Source organism: Vombatus ursinus, unplaced genomic scaffold (genome assembly GCF_900497805.2).
Source record: "Vombatus ursinus unplaced genomic scaffold, bare-nosed wombat genome assembly UNPS02014799.1, whole genome shotgun sequence".
Classification (NCBI taxonomy): Eukaryota; Metazoa; Chordata; class Mammalia; order Diprotodontia; family Vombatidae; genus Vombatus; species Vombatus ursinus.
Genome location: NW_020954577.1, coordinates 25329432 through 25349080, shown reverse-complemented (window position 1 = coordinate 25349080; position 19649 = coordinate 25329432). Strand labels below are relative to the sequence as shown.

At 40.0% G+C, this 19649-nt stretch overlaps 1 protein-coding gene across 3 annotated transcripts in view; it reads right to left on the bottom strand.

Annotated features, from left to right (window-relative positions):
• The window catches only part of LARS2 (leucyl-tRNA synthetase 2, mitochondrial), a 166141-nt gene that overhangs the window by 81027 nt on the left and 65465 nt on the right, over positions 1-19649 (bottom strand). For all 3 annotated transcript variants that reach the window (XM_027872489.1, XM_027872488.1, XM_027872490.1), the window contains 2 exons: positions 17676-17765; positions 11763-11906 (listed from right to left, as the gene is read on the bottom strand). In XM_027872489.1, the coding sequence (XP_027728290.1) occupies positions 11763-11906; positions 17676-17765 (234 nt within the window). The remainder of the gene's footprint in view (positions 1-11762; positions 11907-17675; positions 17766-19649) is intronic.

The following is a 19649-nucleotide window of genomic DNA, read 5'->3' as shown; positions in this document are numbered from 1 at the left end:
CTCTATGCTAGCTATTATTACTATGTATCTTAAAAGGCCATTCGAGAATGCGAAAGAGAAACACTGAAACTAAAATCAAGGGACGAAAGAAGGATTAAATGTAACAGGCCTAATCTACTTCACAGTTCCAAAAGCAGAACAAATATGCCAGAGACAAAACCCCATTTTTCTAAGAGAGGAAAATGAGTCAATAAAAGAAGAGCAGAAATATAAACGAGAGCAAAATTTCAGGGCAAATCACGACCCCAAACCACAGTTCTGAAGGAAGTAGTTAGACGGGCCAGAACATAATAAATCATGAGAGCCGACATTCATATACCACTTCACACTGATCCTTACAACATATCTGAGAGGTAGACGGTGCTGCTAATGGCCTCAGAAAGGAAGGGAGCAGTCTGTGGTCACACAAGGGGGAGGGCAAGAACAGGGCCAGAATTGGGACCCAACGTCCTCTGATTTAAAATCCTTTAAAAATCATTCCCTTACATATAAAAAACATCTTAGATCTATAGACATATTTAAAAATGTATTTAATATGCTTACTACAAGGAGATCTGAGAAACTGCCACCATGGAGGCCTGACCCTCAGAAAGGGTAGAAGTCCTATGAATCTCTGTCAGAAAGGAGGGGATTCTTCAAAAGGGACCACAATGGAAATCAACACTTAGATTAGGATTAACACCTAACCTTCTGAATTAACATACTTTCTGATAAACAATTCTTTTTTATTTTTATTTATTTTTGGCTAGGCAATGAGGTTAAGTGACTTGCCCACAGTCACACAGCTAGTAAGTGTCAAGTGTCTGAGGCTACATCTGAACTCAGGTCCTTTTAAATCCAGGGCCAGAGCTCTATCCACTGCGCTACCTAGCTGCCCCTAAACAATTCTTTTTAAATTGTCTTGTTAAAAAAGGAAAAAGCTTGGGCAGCACAAGTTATCTCCTCCTTAATTTGAAACAATTTAATATAATCACTAAGGATGCTTTATTCCTTTTCTGTCATCCTACCAATAGAAAAGTTTAACTGCTAAAAAGATAACAACATTGAACCCCTGGAATGCCACACCTAGAATAGTCTAAAGAAACAAAAATCTGTCTTCCTACTGCATTCTAACCCTTTCCCGCTCTGCTTTTTTTGGGGGGGGAGGGGGGAGAGAGAGAGAGTGAGAAGAGAGAGAGAGAGAGAATGTTTAAAACGATGTCTAGCATAATGATTGCTTTTTAAATTTAGAGATAAAATACTACATGCAAGTACCAACATGTAAAACATTGTGGTTACTTTTCAAACCTTTTTAGAATGATTTCTGCATTTATATTCATCAACCTGGACCACACACCATTGGATTTTTGCTCTAAAATGCAAACAACTGATTTCACAACATGGAGTTACCTCAGTTCCAGGGTGGTTGTCTTTAACTAGCCTACCCTTAGGGGATGTGATCGCTAGAGAGCATAGCAGCTGCTAATGATGTCTGACTTGTCAACAAGGTACAGATCCGCAATCCTGTTCTGGTGGCAAGAATAAGGAAAAAAAAACTGCCACCAGGGTTCAGCACTTACGAGAGGAGGAAACATAACAAAATGCCAGAAAATGTTTTCCAGTAAATGATTCTAACACATTTTTACCGGCTGTTTTTCACTCTAAAGAGTCATGAAATATTGAACATTTAACTCTCCTTATCAAACAGTGGAAAGGAGATTCTCCTGGAAGTAAACTTAATGGTTATTTACTGAAACTCAGAAATTAAGGCATCAATAACAGACTAAAGTAACGTTGTGCTTTGGCCCAGGTCCGAGGTGGGCTTGGCTGAGATACCCTGCCCCATATGTCATGTGACACCGTTCAAGAAACTTAGGTAGAGCTTGTTGGCTTCTGGCTCATATAAGCATCTCCTCTTCATTAATGGAGCAAATTTGCTACCCTAATAGCAATTATATTGTGAATGTACATATGGTGATGCAATCATATTGTGAAATCACAACAAAAGCCAGACCAAGCCTAAAATAAAAATTGACCAAGTGCTGACATACCTGCTTGGTAGCACCCATCGATTCTTCTTTTCCCTCACCCTCCCTCAACCTAAAAGCATTCATACTTTCCAAGCCTGACAAGTATAGACCCATTTTGATGCCACTGCTTTCAAGTATTAAGGGCAGAACACAGCTTGATAGACTATTTAATCCCTCTGTCTCTGTTCAACTCGGAAAGACATGCCAAGAGACAAAAGAAGTCTAAAAGCTTATTAAATACCTGAAAAAAATTTAAAACAGTGCTATATTCCCATATAACCTGCAATACTAGACCAGTGTAGTATCCTGGCTAAAAATGTGTTTTTTAACCTGAAAAAGCACAGACCATGGTACCAGACCAGGAAGTGAAAGGTTAACTAGTTTCCAAAGAAAATTGTGCCCAATCTTTTTTTTTTTTTAACTTGGAAAGATGACATATAGAGCTTCTAAGCCTTAAAAGGACTTGGCGACAGGCCCTCTATCAACACTCATGTGTCCCAGACAGTCCAATTAGGCCCTCTGTTTCTAATAAATTCACAGTGCAGCTTCTTGCATTCAATAGACAATAAATGTTGAAATGAACTGAATGATGAACTAACTTTTACAAGGACCAATTTACTACCTAAAATTTTTATCTGCCTTTGCATTTTTTCCAGAGTTGTCTTGAGTTACAATAGCTATGGCACTCTGGGCAAGAAAGCTATCTAAACTACATTTAACCAACACGGAATTCTAATCCAAATAGGAATAGGGAGTGAAAAGCAGAATGTGAAATCATCATTCTAAATATTAAAAGGGCACTTATCCTACAAAAAGTATAAAAATCATCCATGATACTCCTTTAAAAAGCCTAATAGCCAGCCCTTACTCAAGGAAACATGACTCTGACCTCCCATGATCAATTAATACTCACCCACTGTCCACATAGTGACCAGATGTTCCTAAACTTGGCACAATCAGGGTGATGATTTGTAACTAAGATAAAGGCAAAGTCCTCTCTTCCTCTGAGGAGCTTACGAGTCAGTTCAGAAAAGATCAGACTGGCAAGTCAATTAGAGTCAATTCTTTTCCATCATTGCCCTTTGCTTTTTCTGCCATTTATACAATTTTTTCCTCCAGACTTACTATATTTGCACTCATTTCTCAGAAACACTTGATAAGTATGACCCCTAGTTGCTATGAAACCAGCCCTCAATGGCAGGCAAGAGGTTTCTGATGTACTGGAAAGAACACTGACTCAGGAAACCTGGGCTGCTGTTCCTGTTTCACCATCAACTAACTAGCTGGATGATCCTGAACCAGTCACGTGGCTTTTCTGGGCCTCAGTTACCTGATCTGTAAAATGGGAGGAGGAAGAGAGGGGAGTGGCCCTTAGGATCTTTTCTGGATCTATCATTTTATGATTTGGTGATTTCATTCGAACCCTAACTTCTCTGGTCCTCACTTTATTTGTAAGACAGGACAGGACAGGACAGGGACACTGTGAGGATTAAGATTGTTTCAAGACCAGAATTCTGTGAGCCAATGAATTCCCTCTAGTTGTTATCAGTTCTAAAACTTCTTTGAACTCTTTGGGGTATAGATGTAGTAGCGGTTTTGCTAGGTCAAAGGATATGCACAGTTCAATAGCTTTTTGGGCACAGTTCCAAAATGCTTTCCTGAATGGCTGGACTCATTCCTAGCTCCACCAACAGTGTATTAGTGCACATACTTTCTTATACCTCCTCTAGTATTGGTCATTTTCCTTTTTCTGTCATCTTAGCTAACTAAAGCCTATGAAGCAACATCTCAGTATTTTTTAATTTACATTTTTAAATTAGTGGTTTACAGCATTTTTCTCCTGACTGTGGATAGTTTTGATTTCTTCCTCTGAAATCTGTCTGCTCATATGCCATGAATGTTCATCAACTCTAGAAAGGCTCTTAATCTTATAAATTTGGCTCAGTTCCCTATATATTTGTGAAATAAGACTTTTATCAAAGAAACTTGCTGCAAAGTCCACCCCACCCCACCCCCACCAGTTTATTGGCTTTCTTCTGATTTTAGCTATATTGGTTTAGTTTGTGTAAAAACTTTTCAACTTTATAGAATCAAAATTGTACATTTTTCCTCCTGTGAACTTCTATATCTATTGTTTTGGTCATTATTTCTTTCCCTATTCATAGAACTGCCAAGTAATTTTTTCCCATATTCTATTATTTTGTAAATGATATGGCCATCCGTGTCTAAATCATGTGTCCATTTTGAGCTTATCATTGTACGTCGTGTGAGAAATTGGTCTATGCCCAGTTTCCGCCAGTCTACTTTCCAGTTATCTTAGCTTTTTTGTCAAATAGTGAGCTTTGCCCTAATAGCTGGGATCTTAGGGTTTATCAAACATTAGGTTGGTGTGCTCATTTGTATCTAATCTGTTTCATTGATCAATCACTATTTCTTATCCAGTACAAAACTGTGTTGATGATTTGTAGTACAGTTTAAGATCTGGTATTGCTCGGCAATGTTTCTTCATATTTTTTTCATTGATTCCCTTGACATTCTCCCCCACTCCCTCCACTTAATATTATTTCATTTTTCCCAGTTACATGTAAAGATAGTTCTCAACATTCACTTTTATAAGATTTTGAGTTCTAATTTTTTTTCTCCCTCCCATCCCTCTCCCTCCCCCCAAACTCTATGATTTTATAAGAGTACACAGCCCCACCACAGACATAAATAAGGGGGCCTGTAACATCACACAAAGTGTTAAATGTTTGTCCAAGGTAGCACTGAGGAGAAAACTGATGAGGCAACTGAGTGGCACGTGGGGAAAGTGTTGGACTTGGGAGTCAGGAAACTTGAGTGTGAATCCTGCCTCTGAGGCTTCCGAGCTATGTGACCCTTCTAACCTCAGTTTCTTCATCTGTAAAACAGGGATAATAATAATCCCCATCTCACACATGCAAAGTGCTTTGCAAACCCTAAAGTGCTACATCATTCTGGCTGCTATGATGATGGTGATGATGGAGCTTAGACAGTTCTGTTTGTTGCCCTGATGGTGAAATTCTAAAATGCCACATTATTAAGTATTATTTTCTTATCAAAGTATGACAAGTGCTATCCCAGGTAATTTATCAATTTCCCTCAATTTGTGCTTTGAAGTCTTTGCTCTTATTTGTTTCCAGAGAAAAAAGAGAAAAATTCATTGTTTACACAATACAGGCCTCACTGGGGGTGGAGGTAGGAGAGTTTGTTTTTATATATTCTTTTACTTCAAAAAAACTTTCACATCTTGTTTCTTCATCCTCAAATATTTCTATGGCATTGGCCCAGGTATTTAATACCACTCCATAGCCTGGGAAATTCCTGTGCAGAAAATAAAGTCACCGTCGGTCTCCTGACTTCCTGGCCCGTAGGGATTATAAGTCAGCCAGGGCTGCTTTCTCTCTCTTCTCAGGGCGCAGCTGTGTAGTGGTATTCCAGGGTCAGCCTGATAGCCTGGCCTGCTGTTCATACCAGAGACACCTGGGAGTGGCACCCTACCCATGTTAGTGTTTTCTGCCTATATCCCCCCATCAGGAAAGTTACATCCATCAGCAAGTGCTTATTAAGCACCTACTTTGTTCCAGGCTGTGGTACTAAGTACTGGGGAAGAGAAACAGAATGAATGAAACAATCCCTACTCAAGACACTTCCAATCTAACAGGAGAGACAAGTGAATATATGAGCATAGGCAGAATAAAAATAAAGAGAACAAAATAAAGAAGTACAGGATAGTTCAGCATAAGCTAGTTAGGGAGCTAGCATAGTGGGCACTTAATAAATGTTTACTGACTGATGAGAAAAGACACAAAGATGAGGGAGATTGTACAAGAAATTTCAGGATTTAACAACTGATGAGCTATGTTCAGAAAGTAATAGCAATGAATTGAATTTGCACCTTGGAGGAGCTGGAGGAGAAAATTTCTGAGGTCTCTACCAGTTTTAAGTCTATGATCCTACGACTCTCAAGATTACTCTGAAGTTACAGTTAAAAAGCAGGTTAAAAAGCATTGTATTTCCAGTGGAGGGGAGAGGCAGAGCTCAAGAATTTCTGGAAGAGGACAAGAAGGCTCTTTGGTGCATTCAACCTGAGCCAGAGAGAGGCCTGAGGATGTTGCACAGAGCACGAGGAAGTCTGAGCCCACAACAGCTCTGCACTCACTCACCTGATAACCTTTAAAATCTATAAAACGGGGTTAATGCTGCCTTCCCTGGACTGACCTCAGAGGGATGCAGTGGGGATTAAAAGGAGATAATGGCTAGAGAGCTATTGGGCTGCCAGGGAAAAAAGAGTACTGGCACTGTCTAAAAACAAGCATTATCATGGTTCAATCCCAAGCAAGGATTATCCAGGATTTAAACGATTTACTTTGATGCCCCACAGAGAAGCTGACAGCTCATTAGAGTTTCTTAGCGGCTGTTCTCTGTGCCTGAAATCTAATTTATGTGCACACCCACTTTCATTTAGTGGGCTCCTGAGCTCACCAGGTGGGTGCTCCTTCCCCTGAAACAGATCTCAATTCCTCCACACTTCCTTCCCCGAGTGAGTGTCTCTGTCCTTCTGCTGATCCACCTTCCAAAGAGGAGGGGAACTTGTCCTGATTTTTTCGGCATCTCAGGGTTACCCCCATCGAGCTCGGTCTGTCCGTCTGCTGTTTCTCATTGTTGCTACAGGATCAGCCCCCATTCTTTTCAATCAGACGTGTCCTGGAACATGCCACCTCAGTTGTGGAAGGGGGCAGACACATTGCGGCCTACTCAAAAGCCTATTGGAGACAACACTTTCCAGCCTGCTGTGCTGGTGGGTGGGTGGCAAGGCCCTCTCCGGTTTTAAAGCCTCATTTACCAAACTCTCACGGCATTCTCCTGGAGCTGCAGCCTTCACCATCCTTCCTAATGGCTCATCTTCTCCACACCCAGAGTGTCAGAGAGCTTCATTCAAATGCTTTTATCCTCTCTTTTTCATTCTCCGTTACAAGGGGCAGCCGTTTGAATGGGCAAATGGGGAAAGTAGGAAATGAAGGTGATGTAAAAATGAAAGATAACAATAATTTCTCATAAAAGCAATAGATTTGGCATGAGGAAAGAATTGGGTTCAAATCCTGGCTCTGAAACTTATGAGTAGTGTGACACCAGGCAAATTATTAACTCCTACAGCCCAGTTTCCTCATCTACAGAATAGGGACAGCAATGTTTGGGATTCTTACGTCCCACACACAGGGTTGTTACCCTGGATCTTTCCTCAGCACATGGGGCCTTCTCCCCCTGGAACATCCCTCTGGCATGCTGGCCTCCTTCTCCCATTAGTGACTTCCTTCTGGGGCCCTCCATTTTGGGGAACAGGCCCAGTTGACGCCATGCTTCATTCTCCTTCAGTTGTGCTTCTGTCTCTCTGAGCTTTCCCCGACTCCTCTGTGAGGGCACTTTCTCTTTTAGCTCCCTCTGATGTGTTCTCTCATTAGAATATAAGCTCCCTGAGGGCAGGGGCTGACTTTCTCTTTGACCATATTTGTACCTCCAGTGCTTAGTACAGCAACTGGCACATATACAGAGTTTTGCCATCCCTAAAGTGGAAGTTATCATCATCCACAACTCATTCTCATAGCTAATCTTCTGTTGGCAAATCACATTTTGCTGGCAGTGCCCTTATTCGAGCTCATTCTTCATTAGTCAGGGAGGCAGTTAAGAATATAGGCATGGGCAGGAACAATTTCTAAAGGGCAGCTACATGCTTTAATGAACCAAAATGTGACTGCAAATGATGCCCGACATGTGTGGCTATTTCACAATACAGACACCTCTTAGGCATCTTTGGGATTGGTTCTACCCATGTTTCAGATCAGTTCCCTTGATCCAAGGCTGCACCAGGAGTGCCTTCCTGCTCGTGCCTCCGCTACTCTACTTCACAAGCTGGCTGCAATCAAGGATACATCATTTTCTTCTCCAATAAGCTCATATGTGAGAGCAAAGAGTGGGGCACCAAAAGGGGTGGGAGGAGGTAAGTGTGAGCTCATCCCCTACCCATCTCACTCTTCCAAATGAATTATCAGCTCATTCTCAGTGGTATTTGCTGTATGTACTTGAAGGTATTAAAACACTATTTCAAAAGCACTGCTAATTCAGCAATCTCAGGACGTCCCAAAACTCTTAGTGCAAGTTTAAGCTCGGCTTAAAAGACAAGCACGCTAAAACGTTTGTAGCCACTGACTTTCCTACCAAATTGGTATAAATTTAGAATCGATGGGATTACCACCTCTATTATTTAAAGATCCTTTGCAAGGATTGCATAAAATTAAATATATACATGATCCTTGCCTTACAGCTGCTTCCAAGAGAAGAACAACAGTAAAACATACCTATTTTTTAAAATTGTTTCTTTTAAATGAGTTAGTAAGTTGAGAATTTACGATGAGTATGAACAAATGGGAGGTGAGCACAGGGAAAGTCGTGGGGCGTGGTACCTAGTCAAGTTCCAAACAGATCAAATAGGATTAGTAGGTGGGAAAAGAAGAGAGGAAATTTGAAAAACAAAAGCTATCATGGTAGCTTTGGTAGGAGTGGATAAAAAGCCCTGGTGGCTCAATTTAACTTGGAAGATTTAGTTAATAAGCTTGGGGAAAGTTGTTTATGTCAGCTGAACTAAACTAGTTTGTGGGCATACCTTTATCCAACTCATACCCTATCGAGTGCATACTCCATAGAGCATTTGCTTCTCTTGTGTATTTTAAGACTGTAACCATTGGTAGGCTGGTACCCCATGAAATCTGATGGGATATTGGAATAGGCAGCAGACATTTTTACCATCACTTTAAGGGCAATTTTATTTTCTTTTTAAATTTCTTTCCTTTTAGACGCTTTAACAAGAAATGCCCTCTCCCCAGCTCTGCCTCCCTGTCTAGTTGTCTAGCTGTCTTTCATCCTTTCTGTCAGGACGTGAGATATTCTATTATCCTCGGAACTCCTCTTGCTTTTTGTAGACCAAGTCCAAAAATCTGTCTTGCTATCACCACCTCAGCCCTGTTGCCCACAAAACACCTCCCACACACATCTCTGCCAAACTAATTCATGCCGTCAGATACTCCTACTGCAACTTTTCTCCATCACAGAAATAAATTCTGGAGTCATATATTAATAATTCACCAGACAAACATTCCTAGGAAGATGGGATGGGAGAAATAAACCTCTAATACAGATCAAGTTTAATAATACAGTTTCTTTTTGCTTCAAGGTTTTCTACAACTTTCCTGCATTCTTCTTGAAAATCTCAGAGATATTTGAAGGAAAAGCAGTTTCCACATAATAGACATGCTCATGCTAAGACCATCATCTGTATTCTTGCAAAGCTATTCTCAAATACCTTACAAGATTTAAATACAAACCTTGGCCTGCTCTTCACTGGCATACAGAACTGGAACAAGAAACAGCCCAGTGTAATGTAGAGAGCATTGGGCTGGAAGAGGAGAGATCGAGGGCCTAGTCCCACTTGGGCCATAATTAGTTGTATGATAATAATAATTTAATAAATAATTTTATTTCTGTGGCCCTTATTTCCTTATTTGTAAACTGAAGAGGCCAGCCTGGATAACACTTAATGTACCTTCTGGTTCTAAAATAATGTTTCTAAGATTCTAATTCCTCAACCCAGTCTCTGCACCTTCCGTGTTGAGAGACTGACACAACAATCTGAGACCAAAGATGAGTGATACCCCAAGCTAATGAAGAACCAATCTTAAAAGCAGTTTTAATTATTTCTTAGAGATGGAAAATATGATGGCTAGGATAATCACAAAGCTTGGTAGTCAGCATGTTAGGTAACGGGGGGGGGGTGTCTATAACATGTCCCCAAAGGAAGCAGGGGGACATAAAGGCAAAGACTTGAGAAGAATGAATTTGCAGCACTGTACATGGCATGACAGACACAGCTTTATTTATTTATTTATTTATTCCGAAACAAACTGCTAACCTCCAAAGAAAATCTTTTTAATGAATCTGCATGAGTTTTGAGAAAACCAAACCAGTCACCATGGTAACCAAATATTTCTGTTAAAAAGCTGAAGCTGCAGATTACAATTTAGATAATGATGCCCGGTAGTTAGCTTAATACATTTCTAACCAGATAAATGTCAAAACCAAGGGGCTAATTATATTTATCTTCATAAAAATGACCATTAGAAAGTCACTTGACGACATCAGCCTGGCATCCTAGAAACAGAAGGATCAGTTACCATTTCTAAGGTCCTTCATCCTGTCCAGGGAAGGAAGGTAAAAGCTGCATCACTGGTTACTGAGTTGTTATGGGCGCTTCCTCCAATTTTATGGGTTATTGGTGCTCTATTCCATCACTTTCCTATAGATCATAGAGGAGCACCAGGCAGGTTAATTTAGAAGGGCCCACCATCTTCCTCCCAGCCCCATGCCAAATGTCATTAACACAGTCTCTATAATGCATTTGTTTTAAAATAAAAATACTAGAGGCCAGAACTTTTGGGCAGCACTGACAAGTGGGTCTGACATATTGCCTCTAGAAGAACAGACTTAATTTACTAATTTAGTTAATTACTGAAAGCAATTTACATTTGTGCTTTAACTTTCATATGGATCTAACCCATAACCCATTCTCCTATTCTCTGACAAGGGCATGAAGGGCTATATTCTCCCTCACGTCAAACTCTAAGATCAGGAATGTACATCAGAGCATTCTAGTTTCTTAACCCTCTTATTCAAGAATTTAAAACTTTCTTGAGCTTATTTATATTTTCAGTCTATGGCATCTCTTGGTTATGAGTTGCTGCTATGTGAAGGGGTCCTTCCTTCATCTTAAATGCACTTTTCTGAAGCTTTAGGGAATGTGCCATCAATCTAGTGCTCAAGAATTGAATGACCAAGTCTTTATGCATGCTTTGGCATGATGTGGTGGACTTTGGGCTTATCTCCTCTTTGCCTTTCCAACCTTTAGAGCCCTAATTTTTCATCCATCATGACAGATAGCAACCCTTTCTATTTCTGATGATTTCTGTACCCTGTGCTAGACCTCACTCTCTAGTTTCTTTATATTTCTTACGCTGCAGTGATCAGAACAGGGGCATCATGATTTTGTATAAAGGTAGGAGAATATTTTCTGCTTTATTTTTTTAATGTAACATTGAACATTTTGTTGGGTTTTTTGTCGTTTTTAACCACTGCAGCACACTGAGCTTCTTCAGGAGACAGTCAACAATGACAGCCAGTTTTCTTTCATGAATTGGAACTGAATTGCAATCATTCACAGTTCCTCATCTTATTGTAATTATAATTACAGTTCTGCCTCTTATAAACATTATGTGGGCTATTTTGTCATCGGGGAGATATTTTGCCCTAGCTCAGACTGCAGTCAAATTTATAGTGTTTTAAGGTATCCAAAGCCCTTTTGCCACAACAGTCTTGCAAGGTGAGTAACGAAATACTGTGATCTTGGTATTGCACATGAGAAAACTGAAATAGGAAGAGGTTTAATGATTTGTCCAGAGTCACACAACTAGTCCAGTCTCAAAGCTTGTATTCAAACCCAGGTCTCCTGATCCCAAGTCCAGCTCTTTCTCTCTTACACAATTGTGCGTCCTTTCTGAAACTCATCTGCCATGTTTTTACTCATTCACGTGCCAGGAAGCGAGGCTGCTTATTTCTGCTGGCTTCCTTTTCCAATGGTGCCCAAATAGCTTAATGTCATGGATCTAGAAGCTCCCGTGATACACTCACCTTTGCGTAAGCAGTTGTCTTAATAAACCATTGCTTCAGGTACTTCTGTTCCACTTTTGCCCCTGAACGCCATGAACAGCCATTCTCATCTACCTGTTCATTAGCAAGCACCGTGTGATCCACTGGGTCCCAATTAACCAAGGCCTGCAAAATTCACAAAACAGAATGAGGAGCCACAGAATGAGGACCTGAGGATCATCCCAGGATTCATTATTGCTTGAGGAAGCTATTTAGCAAATTCGACAGCTGTGCTCTCAGGCTAGGAGCTGCTGCTCCCTAAAACTACTCAGGGAAAGGACTGGCCATCTGAAAGTGAACGAGCCAGAAACATTTAAAATTTTCTCTAGACAGAACATGGAGCAGCTTAGTAAACAGTACCTTGCTCATCTTAGGAAATGAGTTTATAGGCTTAGAAATTTTGGAAAAGAAGGAAAAAGGGAAAAATAACATAAATAATTTAGCAGAATTATGTGACTTTAGGAACATATCTATAGCATTCTCCTAATTCTTGGAGTCACAGAGGACAAGGATCTTCAGTTTCTTTAGTTTAGTTCATGCTTCTTTGGAGATACTCCCTATTCCTGGCAGTTGTAGTCACTCTTTTGAGACAAATGAGAACACAGCAGAGAGTGAATATCCAAGGAGTGGTGGGATACCCTGGGAAAATCTGGCTAAAGGCAAAATTTGTGAAAATTTAATAAACAATTTCTACAAGAGATTCTTATAAAGTTACCTAAAACAAAAAAAGAGCTAATTAGTTTCCAAAGTCATAATTTTACAAAGGAGTAAATGTACAGAGATCAAGTATTGCCTCAGCTGACAAGTTGGATGACTGAGATGGAGGGAGAAAAATGGATAGATGTAGCTTTAATTTCTTCAAGCAGGACCAAAAAAAGAAATCTAAATGCACATTTACAAGAAGAAATAAACATAAAGTATTCCTCTCAGGGGGACAGCTAGGTGGTGCAGTAGATAGAGTACCGGCCCCGGATTCAGGAGGACCTGAGTTCAAATTCGACCTCAGACACATAACACTTACTAGCTGTGTGACCCTGGGCAAGTCACTTAACCCCCATTGCCCAACCCCCCCCCCAAAAAAGAAAGAGTGAGATTATTAAAAAAAAGTATTCTTCTCAGTAAAGCTCCTCAAAAGAGTTTTACATAAGCCCAATTTACTGTCTTTAAGGAGATCAAATCAAATCAAAATCAGTCAAAGAGAAATTGCCAGTGTCATTTGGTAACTCTATGATGTCCCAAGTTTCAAGCCTTAATAGCTTAAAACTGCACCAAGACTTTGGGGACAATCTAGATAGTTAAAGGGCATCTGTCTGAAGTGAAAATTTAGCAACCACATATTCTACAGAGAAATTAAAAGACAGAAGGACACAAAGAGCACCCTAATCTCAGAGATTTATAAGAAGAAAATACCTAATCTTCCATATTTCACAAACAAGTAGGAACTTTTTTCTGATGTAACAAGGTCTTGAGAAGCAGCATAGTGTAATGAGCAGAGGGTCAAGAAGACCTGAATTCTAGTCCCGTCTCTGCTACTTCATGGCTCTGTGGCCTGGTACAAGACACTCAACTTCTTGGTGCTCAGGAAACTCCCATAGACTCTAAGTCACAGACAAGTTGCCAGATATATGCTGGTGGAGAAGTTTGCAGACCAACATAATTACAGGTTCAGAGGCCCATGCCCTCTTCCTACCATTCATCATCCCCCCGCCAGCCCCTGAGAAATCTCATCATCTGATCCTTTAAATCAAACTATCCCAATCTCTTTGGCAGCAATTTGGTGCTAACTCTTAGGTACTCTAGAACAGATGATAAAGACAAAATACTTTATCTTCCACCCTAATTAATTATGCTATAAGGCTTCAGTAATTCAAAGATCTGAGATTTCACTGGTATGGATCCTTTTTCTACAAGCCTCTTCTATGACTTGGTAAATGGTCTTTAAGGAGTCCTCTAGGCAAAAATTCCATCATCCTGCAATGAACCTGATAAGCCTCTCCACATTTAATTGTGCTGGTCCTTGGACAAAGGACATACAATCCATGCTGGGACCATACTTGAAGCCTTCCATTTGGGTAGGACCTTTTAGAGCCTGAGCTTTACTAGTATAGGCTTTGAAAATTCAAGGTTACTTCCACACCATGATAAGATTTTGGAGAAGGATATTAGTGGAGGCTTTCAAAGTGCATTATAATCTTACTTAGCCAGTACTAAAAGAAAAAGCAATCCTGGCTAAGTAGATTTTTCAGAATTACAGGCTAAATCTCTAGATCTGTCTGTACATCTCTGTTGATGAGTCCTAAATCTACATATTCAGCCCCAAGCTATCTCTTGGACTTTGGCCCTATATCACCAACTGCCAATCTCCAACTGGAGGTTCTACAGGAACCAAACTCATCATCTGGCCATCTCTCTGCTCCCCAACTCTACCCTCTTCCCAACTTTCCTGTTTCTACTGAGGGTATCACCATCCTTACAGTCACCCAAGTTTATAATCTAAGTATCATTCTCAATTCTTTCTTCTCCTTTAATGCCCAAACAGCTGGCAAGCCCTGTCAATTCCACTGCCACAATATATTTCTCATTTGTCCCCTTCTCTTAATTTACGTGGCTCCCAGTCTAGTTCAAGCACTCATCATTTCTCACCCAGAACACTGTAATAGCCTCCTAATAGCCTCCTTTCCAATGCATCCTCCATACAGCTGTAAAATGGATATTCCTGAAGCACAGGCCCGACCATGTCACTCCCCTGCTCAAGAAATGCCAATGGCTCCCTCTTGCCTCCAGGATAAACACAAACTGTTCTGGTTGGCTTCGAGATCCTTCTAAGATTCTGCTCTAGCTGATCTCTCCAGGACTGTCCCACATCACTCCCCTTCACAACTCCTGTTCTCTGGTCCAAGTGTCATCCTTGGTACGTAAATGTCCGCCTCCTGTCCATATGCTTTTCCACTGCCTTTGTCCTCCAGGTCTAGAATGCACTCCTGCTCCTCTCAGCCTCCAAGAATCCCTATTGGCCCTCAAAGATCAACTCAAGTTCCCTCCCAACCTCCAAGAAAACCTATCCCAACTAATGCTTTCCCCTTCATATACATCTTGTATTTATTTTTTTTTTGCACTTAATTTTCAATGGACATGTTATAGCCTTTTCAATAGAATGTAAGTTCTATGAGGGCAAGGACTGTTTTGTTCTTCTCTCTGTAGCCTTAGTATATAGCCTACTGCATGGCACACAGTAGGTACTTAATAAATGCTTACTGAACATCTTTCTTAAAATGTGACACAGACCTGGATATTATATTCCTAATGTGGTCTGACTAAAGCAAAGGGACTAGACCCCTCCCTCATTCTGGACACATTGCTTCTACTGATGTAGCCTCACTGAGTTTCAAATGACCCAATAAGTAGAAGGGAATCGAGAGACCACATGTCCACTCCTACCACTGATTATGCTGTTGCAATTATACTCACGGCCATCAGGTGGCAGAAGAGAGGCAGATTAAAACTGCTTCAAATAATGGCAAACTGGGTAAGTGGCCTTCTGGCTTTCTGTGGATTGTCATAGAACATAGATTTACTTAGAGTAAGCCTCTTGAAGGCAGGGTCTATAGCTGTAGGCTCTATGGATTTATGTATGGGTGTGTGTATGTGGGAATTGGGGGGAAGGGGGTTCTATGGGGGTACAAGTTATTAATTAGGCAGCTAGATATGATCCTGGGCAAGTCTAAACCTCTATTTGCCTCAGTTTCCTCATCTGGGAATTGGGAATAACAATAGTACCTACTTCTCAGTGTTGTCGTGTGAGGATCAAATGAGATAACTGTAAAGCACTGAGCACAGTGCCTGGGACATAGTAAGTGCTATGTAAATGTTAACTGTTGTTGTTGTTTTTGTTGTTGTTGTTATTATTATTATTAAATGATCACCACAGCAGTTGTGGCAGAAAACTGAAAATAAACTTACATATGGTATGGCCTCTCTACAGTCCCAGTCTGTCCATGGCAGTGAAAGAAAAAAAAAATTACTTTCTCTAAGACCCAGATTCTTAACCTGAGATACATGAACCATATTTCAAGATACTCAGTCTCCTTTGTAATCCTATGTACTTTATCCTGTGCATTTTTTTTGTTTTTTTGTTTTTTGTTTTTGGCAATTGGGGTTAAGTGACTTGCCCAGGGTCACACAGCTAGTAAGTGTCAAGTGTTTGGTCTGAGGCCGTATTTGAACTCAGGTCCTCCTGACTTCAGGGCCGGTGCTCTATCCACTGCGCCACCTAGCTGCCCCTATCCTGTGCATTTAAAAACATTCTTTGGAGAAGGGGTCCTGAGAAGGCTTCACACTATCAAAGAGGTCTCTGGCACAAAAAATACCAAGCACCCATGCTCTAAGACGATTTATTGCTGATACCTTTTTGAGTAAGAGTCAAAATTATTAATCTGTCAGCACGGACAACGTTCTTGCTGAAAACTTTTTTGTTTGTTTTATTGAGACTAGGAGAAATTTTCTCTTAAGGAATTTTACATCTTAGTGGAATGCCTCTTAAGAAGCAAAGACATGGCTATAACAGCTATGATTAAAACTGTCTTCTTTTCACACTGTCTTCCTAAATACCAACTTTCATGTGCAGACGATAGCGTGATTGAATAACTGTTTATTTGGCCATTTTTGTTGGAAAAGAAGCCTAAATATCTGTATATTTCTGTCAAACATGAATAATACCATGTTATGAGCATTTACCCTAAATCTAATAATACCATTAATCCTTATTTCTGAAAACAACAAGCTTTTAAAAAAAATTAACCAAGAAAACAGGATTTATATTTCAAAGCTAATCTGAATGTAACTCATCAATAAAATGAAATACATGGCTAAATAGCTTTTTCATTTAAACCCTGGATTGCGATGGCCTGTCATCACAGGTCAACACACTAAATGAACATTCTGAAGTCCATTTGAGGCCTCTTCTTAAGATCACAACATCGTACTTAGGACTAAGAAAGATGAATTAGTATACCAAACCCAACAGAGCTGATGGCTTAGGTGGCAAAAAGATTGTTTCACTGAAATCTACCAGAGCTTTGAGATCTATCTTTGGTTTCTGAACTTTCTTCCCCACTTTAAATGTTACTGCAACTGCCATCTTGTCACTGCCACCTCCCTCCCAGGACCTTTCACACACTCCCTCAGCTACATGACCAGGTTAGTTTTTTCTGAAGAATATCACCAGGGACAAAAGAAGCTGTTCACACTGGAAAAATTCATGTTTGGTTATTTTTGAGGGTGGAGGAGAGAGAACAAGATTCACACACAATAAATGGTCTCAGAAATGCCCCTATAGCTGCCAAATTCCTTCCCTCTTCTTTCTGTCTGGTTGAATTCTACTCATTCTTCAAGGCTCAGCTCCTGAACCACCTCCCTTGAGAAGCCTTCTTGGGTTCACTTAGCCCTCTGCAATTTACAATGCTCTCACACTGTCCACATTTCTCACCTCCCCACCTCATAAGGTTTGATCTCTCTCTTACATTACCTATCTCCTTTTGTCCAGCCAAAGTTTCAGTTTTCTCAGTGTAGCTATCTTAGGTAGGTAGTAACAAGAAAGAACCTTGATTATATGATTAAAGCAACTCCCACTAAGATAGGAGCGAGTGATAGGGATAGAGATTAGAAAAGAGTGATAGTGTATAGTAAATCTCTTTTAGGCTTATTTCAAGCCTAAGAGAATATAAGAGCTGGAAAGGACCTGGCATGTAGTCTTGTTCTCCTCATGGCTGCTATCTGAACAAATGTTTTTCCATTTAATAATGGTGCTTTCTATAAAGATAAAACATATTCAGAGTGCAAGAGTATGCTCCAAATGAAGCCTAAGATGTAACAATTGTACAAGTAATTTAAACTCACCTCCTTTTGGTAGGCCAGTCCAGCTTCGTACAATTTAACAAACAAGTACTGAGTCCACTTGTAATAATCAGGCAAACAAGTAGTTACTTCCTGAAAAGGAAAAAAAAGAAGTATAGTCTATTGCAAACATTTTTTTCACGATGATACACCAGCCTTGCAAAATCAGTCAGCCCACACTAATGTTGATCAAACTAATGAAATTTTCACTAGTCCAACCAACATCTGAGCCAATTTTATCCTGAGAAGACACTACTTTCTAAATGCCACCTATCTTTTCCCAGAATATATTCCATAAGGATGAACACGAAGTCAATGACATGCTAATTTTTAAAAGCAATTAGCAAGTAATAGAAGAAACATGAATCCCCTCTGAATCACATGATGGAAAATTAAATTTGGCCATTTCTGCTAACACAAAACACATTTTGAGGGTTATGAGTATGTGGAGGACCTGTTCATTTATAAGGCAATAATATATGAAACCAGCAGCAAAAGCAAGAGGAAAAATGTATTTCTTTTAGTATTATTCTTATTTTGAAAACAGGCACTGTATTTGTATTAACTAACTGGGTTCTAATAGCTCCTTTAGACTCATTATGTTCCATTATGTTAGTCTGGCTGTCCTCCACTTTTACTAATAGGTGCTCAAATGCATTATTAAATGTAATGGAAAAAATAATGGACCATGCAGCAAATCATGTTTCCAATTTTAAATTAAGTACTAACATCATTTTTAAACCTTTTCTTCTGAAAACATTATTTTTGAGCCTAGTTTTTTTAAAAATAAATTACTGGAAAAAGTAACCTAAGTCTAAATTTGTTGAACACAGGTACAAAAGCAACAATACTTCAAAAGCCATGACTTCTTACCTCCTCAGTGTTCTCACTGAACTTAAAGAAATCTAAAGAACAATGTTGACAGTGCTAGTGAAATGCTTTCATGTGGCACTGAACTCAAGAGGTAATCCAAACTGTTTTGTCCCAATGAAATTTTGTTAAAACTAAAATAACTGCTACCACTAGGATAATAATCACCAAAGAATCAGATGACCTAAAGGACAATGCAAAGATACAAGGTTGGCAGAAGTAGGGTGCCCCTTCTTTCCAAAGGTGCACAATTACTTTACATAAAGGATTTCACCCAGGAGATATCTGATTGGCAAAGTTAGTGGGCTGGCAAAGAATAACAAATGGACAGTTTGAGTGAAGTGCTGCCCTGGAACCCAGGGACTGTTCAAAGACCTAGAAAAAGGCTTTCAGCACCTTGGATAGATCCTTTGAAAGCATTTATTGCATAGGATGAGAAAATTGTGGCCTTTAGCCAGTGGAAGGAGTACTCACGTCGGGTGAGATCACAAATCCATTAAAGTACTGAATATAGTGTTCTTAACTGGAAGGAACTGGGAATAAAAATGAGCAAATGCTTAGTTTACACAAATGAAAAGCAGCACTTTGAAACCAGTGGGGGAAACAAAAGGAACTGTGGGCCACTCCCAGGCCTTTCTTCTGCCAACTTCTTGGGTACTGTGGTGGGTTCCTTTATCTGTTTGATTTTCTTTAGGGTGAAGAGGGACCAAAGGAGAAGCTTAAGGGTAAAAGCTACTTGATGAGGATCAAAGGAATGTAAACAGTGCAGCTACAGCTTACCTCAACTTCCTCATTTTACAGAAAAGGAAACAGATTCAGAAAGATTAAGTGACTTATTTGAGGTCACACAGCCAACACCTGGAAGAGCCTGGGCTCAGGCCCAGGAACTGACTCCATAGCCAGTATCCTTTCCACCATACAACACTGTCTTCATGTGATTATCATGTGAATTTGTACGAATTACTGGAAATACAAAGGTGATAAACAGCCCAGGCTCTCCTTAGAAAGCTCACAGGCTCATTTTCCACTATCAGCATGGTTAGTTAGGCAGGCCCCTGTGAGGGCTGATACAGGTGGAGATAATGGAATAGGAGCAGGAAGGCAAAT